Source organism: Camelus dromedarius, chromosome 17 (assembly GCF_036321535.1).
Source record: "Camelus dromedarius isolate mCamDro1 chromosome 17, mCamDro1.pat, whole genome shotgun sequence".
In the NCBI taxonomy this organism is placed as follows: Eukaryota; Metazoa; Chordata; class Mammalia; order Artiodactyla; family Camelidae; genus Camelus; species Camelus dromedarius.
Genome location: NC_087452.1, coordinates 41,306,530 through 41,315,718, shown reverse-complemented (window position 1 = coordinate 41,315,718; position 9,189 = coordinate 41,306,530). Strand labels below are relative to the sequence as shown.

Here is a 9,189-nt window from a genome sequence, read left to right as displayed (position 1 = left end):
TCATAAAAGCAGGCCTGCCCAATTGAGCAAGTGGAAGAGGGCTCAGGGGCCATTCAGCCTGCCTTCCCCTTCTTCCCCTTAATTCTCAAGCCCCCCTACTAGGGTTCCCCTGATTACAGTTTTAAAACGACTGGTCCTTCATTTTAAAGATGGGCAAACAGGCTCAGAGGGAGGTACCCTATCCAGAATCAAGTGGCCTTCTGATTCTCGGCTCTTGGGGCCCAGCGTGGGGGTTCAGTGTTGTCTCCAGGTACAGGATGTGGATGAGGAAGAGTCACCTATTGTTATCTCTTCCTAGTGCTTAGCACGATGCACAGCACTTCAGAGGGCCTTGAGAAATACCTCTTCAGTGAATGTGTGTATTTAGTAAATTCTGTTGGAAGAAGCCAAAGTAGGTTTGAAACCTGCAGATAGCAGTGTTGCCTGGTTATTTGTCAGGACTCTTGATTGCAAATGACAGACACTATTCAACAAAAAGGGGGCTTTGCTGGAAGGCTCCTGGGGCAAGTGGCCAGCCAAGCCTTGGGTAAAGGCAGGATGTGTCTTCTTTAAGAGCCTTAGAAGCTGGGGTCAGCATTGCAGGCCTTCACCTGTCTCAGCATGTATTCCACTGGTGTTGAGTGCAAGATGAGGTACATCTGATCTTTGTCTCCTTAGCAGGAAAAAAGGCTTTAGAGAATGCCAGTTTTATATGTCACAGCTTTGCTACCCAGAGAAAGGTCCAGATCCAAAATCCTTACACTCTGGTTGACCTAGCTCAGCCAATTAGGTCAGAGGCCCTGGGGATGATAAAAAATGACTTCGTGACAGGTATTCCTGGGGAGGGGGCATGGGGCCAGGAAACTGTCAAAACAATGTCTACAGTTGAGTTGGTTGTTAGAAATGGCTTTCTGCTTAGTGAACCAAGTCCACACGGAATGCTGGAAATTGTGCTGCAAAATAAAGAGGACCCATTATGAGTGGGAGTGCATAAAATAAACATCCTTCCTTTGTCAGCAGGCAGTCAGCAATCTGGATTTTATATTCTATCAAGATAAAAGTAGAGCTGACTAAAAATTGCTAATATTAATGGCACTTAACGACATGCCTCAGGTTCTTTCCTAAATGCTTTACATGGTTAATCTCCTTTAATCCACACAAGAACCCTAGAACCTAAGAATTATTACTACTATCATTATCCCCATTTTAAAAAGATGAAATAGAAGCGTGGAAAGTAGGTGAGTGCGGAGTCTAAACCCGTCCGTTCTGATTCAGGGTCCTAAGCCACTGTGGAGTACTGTCTTGTCAAGAAAACTCCTTAGGCGGAGCAAAGCTCTCTTTAGAAGTTAGGATTCGTATACCTTGTGACTTTAAAGCCACATATTATGAAGACATCCAATGTGTCACAGGTTCTGGAATCAAACCTGAGTTTGAATTTCGGCGCTGAGGACCTGAGTGTAAGCATGCGCTAGTGGTTAACTCACCTATTAAGTGGGACTAAAATTGTTTTCTTCTCAGGACTGTGTGTGCACATACTGAGCCTTCAGGCGCCTCATGCTCGCCCATCACCGGGTCAAGTAGACCAGGTGTGGAGCGGGGATGCTGGGCCTCCAGGTTTGTCACCAGGGGGCGCTCGAGGCCCTCGGTAGGAAGGGCGTGCGCTTGCGCTCCAGGCCTCTGGCGTCTCCCGGAAGGCTCAGCGCTTGACGACCCCAGGTAGCGCATGCGTGTCCTGGTCCCGCGGTTGTGATTGGCTTTCAGGCGCCAGGCGCATGCGCTATGCTAAGAAGGCTGGTCCCTCGGGCAAGATGGCTGCCAAAAGTTTTGCTTCCCGCGTCCGAGGTTCTCGGCGCTTTTTGAATGGCTTCGTGGCCGGAGCTGTCGTGGGGGCTGTAGGAGCCGGGCTGACGGTCACGCAGTTCCTCTGGAGTCCGGGCGCTGAGGCAGCGTTGGCGGTGAGGGAGCCGGACGGTGAGTGTGTGGGTCCCCAGGTCTCGGGCCGGGTTCCTGCCTAGGGCAGGAGCAGTGACCCTCGACGCGCCGCTGTCTCCACTCACCGGGCCCTTGGCGGTCCTCCGTCCAGTCTTCGGACTCGGCCTCCTCTCCCTGCGTCGCGTCCCCCCTGCCTCCTTCCAGGGCTTCCTTCCCCTGTGGTCTTACTACCCCCAAATCACGCCATGTGTGTTTTAACGTCTGTGTCCTCCCCTAGATTGTTAGCTCGACCGTGCCAGTTCCCTTCTCCACTGTGTACACAACCCTGTACCTGGTAAACGTAATTGGCATGCAGTAAGCATGGATGAATGAATGAACACGTGGTTTTAGCAGGTTAGCTGACTGTCCTCATTTTACCATCGTTCAAATGCAGAACACCTGCTACCCACTCTTCAGCATATATGTCCTTAAGTTACCCTAGGTACCTGATATTTGACAAAGTAAATGAGCTCGTGCCCATTTCTTACTGGCCCCGAAATGCTAATTTCACTTGCTCCTTCAGATACTTAGGATTTAGCAAGGGAACTACTGTGGTGAGTTAAAGCCTGGAGAGTGCATTAAGAGAGGATTATTTTGAGACTGACTCTGTTTAGCGCTGCTTGGTTTCTCCCACTAGGAAAAACAATACCAGTTTACCACAGGCTCGCTGCAGCACACATGCCTGCTTCAGTACCAGAACACGGAGGAGAGCGTGGATGAAAGATGGTCTTAAAAAAAGTGTAAAAGCTGTGCTTTTTGTTCCCAAACTAACTCCAAAAACATCATGAGTGGGTGTCTCCCATTCAGTCATATCAGTGACTGGTAAAGGCATGAGTTTTTCCTTTGCTGGTTTTGTATACACTGTACCTTGTGGGCCAGAGATTTGAAAATTTGATATGAAAGACTAGCAAGATCAGGTCCTTATTTAACAGTTAATGAAATAGCCAGAGTTTACCTTGATAGAGCTATACAACTGGTTAAAGGCAAAAACCAGTATTTTACCTGCTGCTGCTGTCTCTTATCTTTGCCTTGTAAGTAATTGCAAAAATGAGATCTAGTGAGTTAAACTGTTGAGTCAGTCCTTTGTAAGTCTTACCCTCCTCCTTATAACTTTTTGTTCCTAATAAGTCATTAACTGTTATTTTTTTCTCCTTTTTTTTTTTTTTTTTTTTTTCATTTTTAGGTTCTCCAGAAAAGGCTGTCTTGGAACAATTTGGATTCCCTTTAACTGGAACAGAGACTAGGCATTACACTAATCATGCCTTATCTTATGATCAGGCAAAGCGGGTGCCTAGATGGGTTCTTGAACATATATCCAAGAGCAAGATAATGGGTAGGTGGTTAGAAGTAAAGGCATTGATGAAAGATGTTTCCAAATTTAGAATAAGTTGGATTATTAACAATCTCAACCTTTTTCACATTACAGCACATTTAGAAAATGATGATGCTTGTATGGCTCACTAGATAAATGGACCCTGCCTGGTAGCTGGGGAGCCACAGACCCCTTCCAGCTGTCTCAGGGGCTGCATCTTGACACATGAATCAGAGGCTTTGTCATAAATATTGCTGCAACGAGCACCACTCATTCATTACCTCCACAAGTATTTTTCAAGTGCCTACCATGTGCTTGGGACTGTATTGAGCCTTGGGGTCATATCAGTGACCATAGTAGATGGTTTCTACCCACAAGGCACTTTGAGTTGGGGAGGGGATGGGTTGACCCATCACATAATCATGAATGTATAATTGGTGACAATTGGTAACCAATTGGTAACAACTGTCCTGAAGGAAAAATGATTGCCAGCTGGGTTAGTATAATTAAGGAGCAGTAAAGAATACGATGAGAGTGTCTCACAGGAGAACCTGATACTGATTAGTGAGGGCTTCTCTGAGAAAGTGGCCTGAAGGGTAGGTAGCAGTTACCTCAGCAGAGGAGTTGGGTAGGCAGCGGGATACCGAGAAAAGCATGCCAGGCAGAGAAAGAGCAGCCCAGTTGCATCTTTAAAGACTCCAGAGGGATGAGTTTTGTTCATTAGGGAACTGACAGAAGGCCAGCATTTCTGGGGCAAGGGAGAATGCGATGCAAAATGAGGCTGGAGGGGGTAGGCAGGTGTGTGAGTCTGTTCATGTGTCCTCGTGTCTTGATACGTTCCTATAATTAAGATGACCACATTTGGATATTCAGTGTCAGATTGATTCCTGGGTAGATTATTTCAGTTTACACTCCCATCATCATTCTTTGTCCTGTCTCTTCCAGCTCTCACCCATAATGAGCATTGAGCTTCACCAATTTATTCATTTTATTTGCAGTTATTGGTTACCAGTGAGTGTTAATATTTTGTGAGTTGTTTTTTCGTGAATTATTCTTTACTTCTTTCAGTGGGGATATTCTTTTTTGAATTTAGTAGGAGTTCTTTTTTAAAAAAATTTTTTTTTCAACCAGTTTTTTGGGGGATTGGTAATTAGGTTTTTATTTAATTAATTAATTTTAATGGAGGTGCTGGGGATTGAACCCAGGACCTTGTGCATGCTGACCACATGCTCTACGACTGAATTATAGGCTCTCCCTGTAGTTATTTTACATTAAGGATATGACTTCTTGTCATAGTTGTCTTATTCCCATTTTGTTATTTGCTTTTTAATTTGCTATATGGCCCACAAATTATTTCTCCATTGCTTTCCAGTGCATGCTATGTTTAAATATATCAAAATGCTCACATTAAGATGAGTGTGTGCCTTCATAGAGTACACATCATCCAGCAGAATAGCAGGAGGCTTAGAATGTGTTTGCTGCTAGAAGGAAACTAAGTATAAACTTTATCATAGCAGTGAGACTTGATTATAACTTTACATCAAGGAAAACTGAATTGATTTAGTCTCAAGCCTGACCAATTTCCTTTTAATACAAAAATTTTCCCAAGTAGTAATTTCAGCTTTACTAATTTCATATTACTACTAAGTTATTTTCAGAGACATATAAGAAAAGCACTGCATTTCATATTGTAGATCCTGTGAGCTGTGTAGTGTTGAGGTGAAACAGAGCTGATTTATTTGAAAATGAGAGGCAATATACCTGTGATTTACTTGATTGTAGTGCAAAGAGTCTTCTGTTTTTAGTAATGACAGATTGTGTTATTCAGATTAACTCTCCTAAAAACAACAAGAAATGTTATTAACAGTATGTAAAAAAAGTATATAGAAAAAAAATCACTAAAAAAACCCCCACCACAACCATGAAGAGCCAACATGATAGTAGATTTGCAAGGCCAGTATCTGGGGGAACGCCAGAAGCCAGAGAGGTCAGGGCAGTCCTGGTAAACCAAAACCATGTTGCCTTTGGTTCCGCAGCCTTATGGGGTAAGGGGGACTGAAGGTAAGACCTCAACAGAAGTGAGTTTACATCCCCTCTCTAGGAAGTCATCTTCATCCTAGGCTTTTGAAAATTCCCAAAAATGATTTTTCAAAGGCATTGAGCACCAGGCAAAGAAAACTAGACATAAGAGGAAATGATTCCAATGGTAATGACACTTAGAGAAGTTTACTAGTAATTCTCTGTGTTACCAGTTTTGTTGTTGCTGTTGTTGTTTTAATTTATGGAGTGATTCTAAAAAGTTAGGTATTAGATACTTTACTTTGAACTTTCAGGTCTGATAATTTAAAAATTTTCTTGATTGAATGAAATGACATTGGAATCAGTCATTTCATTGATCTCCATTTTATACTTTTTTGAGTAGCAGCCTGAGTATATTCCTTTTGTCCCCATAATTTTTATAGTTTAACAAGATCTGTCCTAATGACAGCGGAAAATGTCGTGCTTGGATTTGCTGATGTCCACTTTGGCAGACTATTCTGGGGGTGTCAGAATATAAAATGAGATTTCGTCTCTCCCGCGTGTGCTCAGATATTTTGTTTCAGAGATTTCTGGATTGAACTCATAACCTAAATGTTTGTTTTGTCATGCCTTAAGAGGCAGTTAAGCAAGATACCAGAGACACTCTCCCCCTCCCCTAGGCTGTGGCTGCCCAGAACAAATTGTTTTGTGTCTATATATATCCATTATTTCAGTACATATAAACTTGTCAAATACAGTTGTACAAAATACAGTACATGGGGGTCTTTTTAAAAAGCAAGAGTGTTTAGTAATTAAGCTTTCTGTACAGCTCAGTTATTTGATTGGTCATTGTTTTTACATAAATACTGTCCAGGGGAACTTTTTCCTTTAACTTGAAAGGCCATAAACAAAAGTACATGAGATAGCTACACTGTATGAAAACATTCTTTCCTAGACTAGTCCTTGCTAAACTCAGATGAAGTATCTGAACTATCCCAGGAACTTGAGACACGCATGCCGTCAGTCAGCACTGGCTGCTCAGAGAGATACCAGCCAGCAGCAACCAGCTTGCCTTGCTTAGAGAAGATCGAGGGATAGTTGTTCACTGGTAACTTACCCATTTTGTGTGTTTTTCTTCAGGTGATGCAGACAGAAAACATTGTAAATTCAAGCCTGATCCCAACATCCCTCCAACCTTCAGTGCCTTCAACGAGGACTATGTTGGAAGTGGGTGGTCACGAGGACACATGGCCCCAGCAGGAAATAACAAATTCTCATCTGTAGGCATATTTTTGGGGAGGGATGGGAATACAGGCCTGGTGTTATGCATTCCGTGGAACTTGGAAATCAAAAACCCAGGAGCGAAGCCCTAAAACTTGAGAATTTTCATACTCTTACTTTGTAATTTTCTTCCTGACTTTAATCCCTTTTTTGCTCAGACATTTTTAAACAGGTTGAATGAGGAAAACTAAATGCTATGTAGAAGGGAATTGGAAAGCCAGTAGGAGCTAAAGCTACTCAGTCGTTTTTATCTCAAAAAATTTCAGACCTGTGGAGAAGTTGAAGAAGAGAGTCCAGCAAAAACAATTTGACTTGTAAAAACATTGAGGATAGTACAGGAAATATGTTTTGATACACTTACTTTACACATGCAATTTTTTTTAACCACGGACAGTAAATTGCAGACATCGTAACACTTCATTCCTAAGTAGGTTGCTCAGGAGATTGTATCAATCTAAGAATGAGGATGTTTGCATTTATGTCAGGTGTATCATTATACCAGGAAATGTGTGCAGACGTATTTTGTATATTTGTACAATAATGTATACAATTCATATTCAGATTTGCCAAATTGTCCCAATTATATCCTTTACAACTTTTTTTGGCTTCAATATCTAATCATGAATTACCCAGTACATTTAGTTGTCATGTCTCTTCAGTCTTCTTTAATTTAGGATAATTTTTCTGCCAAAAAAGGGGAGAAATGTTTTTTTCTGACATTGACATTTATTGCATAAATTGTTAATGCTTATTGTCATTAAGATAGTGGTTCTCAGCCTTGGATACTCATTATAATCAGTGGGGAAAGTTTTTTAAAAAATCCTGATGCCTGCACCTGAAAGCCAGAGCAGTTGAATCAGAATTCTAGGGGGTAGGACCCAGGCATCAATATTTTTTAAAGCTTCCTAGGTTATTTCAATGTGCATCCAAGGTTGAGAGCTGCTATTTGAAAAGAAGGTATCTCGTGGCCTTGGTGGTTAGTGTAGATCAATGAAAGGAAATCCAGTGACAGAACCTTGTGTTTGAATCAGAAGTGTGAGATGAGTGGACACATGGTGCCAGAAATTGAGAAGAACAGGAATTTTTTGGTGCCAATTTTGAAGTAATGTGTTTGTACTGTACTTCTTAAATACTGCTGTCCCTGAAAGCTAACCATTGAGAAACTCTGCCAGAAGTTAGTTCATATAGTCTACGTTACAGGTTGAATTTTATATGTTATGAAGAAAGCCAGCACACCAAACTGCTTCTTTTGTTGAAGTCCTTATTCTGAATAATCATCATTGAGCTTTCTGTCATGAAATAGCTGTGGCTTTCATTTATCTAAACAATCACTTTAACTGCCTGAAGCTAAGCTAGGAATACAGAACTGCTTTCCTGTCTCTGCTGTGTAAAAATCTCACTCAAAGAGGAAGGCATTTCAGTGCGAGTTACTATTTTTATTTCTTTTCACAGAAAGCCATGGCTGAAACCTTTTACCTTTCTAATATTGTGCCTCAGAATTTTGATAATAATGCTGGATATTGGAACAGGTAAGATGTGAGAGTTTCAAAAATGTGATTCTGTGGGAGATGAATGATGTGCCGGGAGAATGTGCTAGTGAGCCTGGCAACTGTTTCTGCCTCTGTTTGTCAGATACTAGCACGACTGAAGTACTTCGGACCGGTTTTCTTTGCTGGATTTTGGGAGTATAATTTTCTGTGGGAGTAAGATTTCAAAACATAACCAGCCGTTTTGGTCATATTTGCCACTGGTCAGAAATCAAGTTTTAGAAGAAACTGCCCAAAATATTTATTACTGAGGCAGTAGGGCACTCTATAGGCAGAGGAGAGCTCTGTGTTTCTCTCTGCTTGTATTTAAAGATCTGCTGAGCTTTTTGGGAGCAGTTTTGGTGTAGTCAAACGTAGCCATTACCAGTTTTCGATAGGACCTGACTGCAGTAGTCCCCCCTTATCCATGCTTTTGACTTCTGCTGTTTCAGTCAGCTGTGAACCACAGTCCAAAAATATTAAATGGAAAATTCTGGAAATAAGTAAATCATACATTTTAAATTGGCATGTAGCTAAGTAGCATGATGAAATCTAGCACCTCCTGCTCTGTCCTACCGGGAATGTGGATCCTCTGTTGTCCAGTGTATCCCACCCGTTGGTCAGTAACCATATCGCTTTCATAGTGCGTGTGTTCGGGAAACCCTTATTTTACTTAATAATGGCCCCCAAATGCAAGAGTAGTGATGCCGGCCATTTGGATATGCCAAAGAGAAGCTGTAAAGTGCTTTCTTTAAGTGGAAAGGTGAAAGTTGTTGGCTTAAGAAAGAAAAAAATTTGTATACTGAGGTGGCTAAGATCTATCGTAAGAAGGAACCTCCTATCCATGAAATTGTGAAGAAGAAAAAAGAAACTCATGCTAGTTTTGCTGCTGCACCTCCAGCTGTAAAAGTTACAGCCACTAAGCATGATTGCTTAGTGATGGAAAAGGCATTAAATTCATTCAGTAAGGTATTTTAAGAGAGACCACATCCACATAACTTTTATTACAGTATATTGTTATAATTGTTCTATTTTGTTATTAGTTATTATTGTTAAATCTCTTACTATGCCTAAATTATAGATTAAGTTTTATCATATGTA

General features: G+C 41.5%; 1 protein-coding gene across 19 annotated transcripts in view; it reads left to right on the top strand.

Moving 5' to 3' along the window:
• Nucleotides 1-1,450: 1,450 nt before the first annotated feature.
• Nucleotides 1,451-9,189, top strand: part of EXOG (exo/endonuclease G) — a 48,021-nt gene continuing 40,282 nt past the window's right edge. For 12 of the 19 annotated variants that reach the window (XR_010384939.1, XR_010384936.1, XR_010384941.1 and 9 more), the window contains exons 1-4: nt 1,749-1,950; nt 3,134-3,283; nt 6,422-6,561; nt 8,015-8,091. Coding sequence is in view for 1 of the 19 variants with exons in the window: in XM_010982026.3 (XP_010980328.3) it covers nt 1,752-1,950; nt 3,134-3,283; nt 6,422-6,561; nt 8,015-8,091 (566 nt within the window). In the remaining 18 variants the exon portion in view is untranslated. Of the gene's footprint in view, nt 1,951-3,133; nt 3,284-6,421; nt 6,562-8,014; nt 8,092-9,189 lie in introns of all 19 variants that reach the window. The other 7 variants (XR_010384948.1, XR_010384947.1, XR_010384950.1 and 4 more) reach the window with 6 other exon arrangements.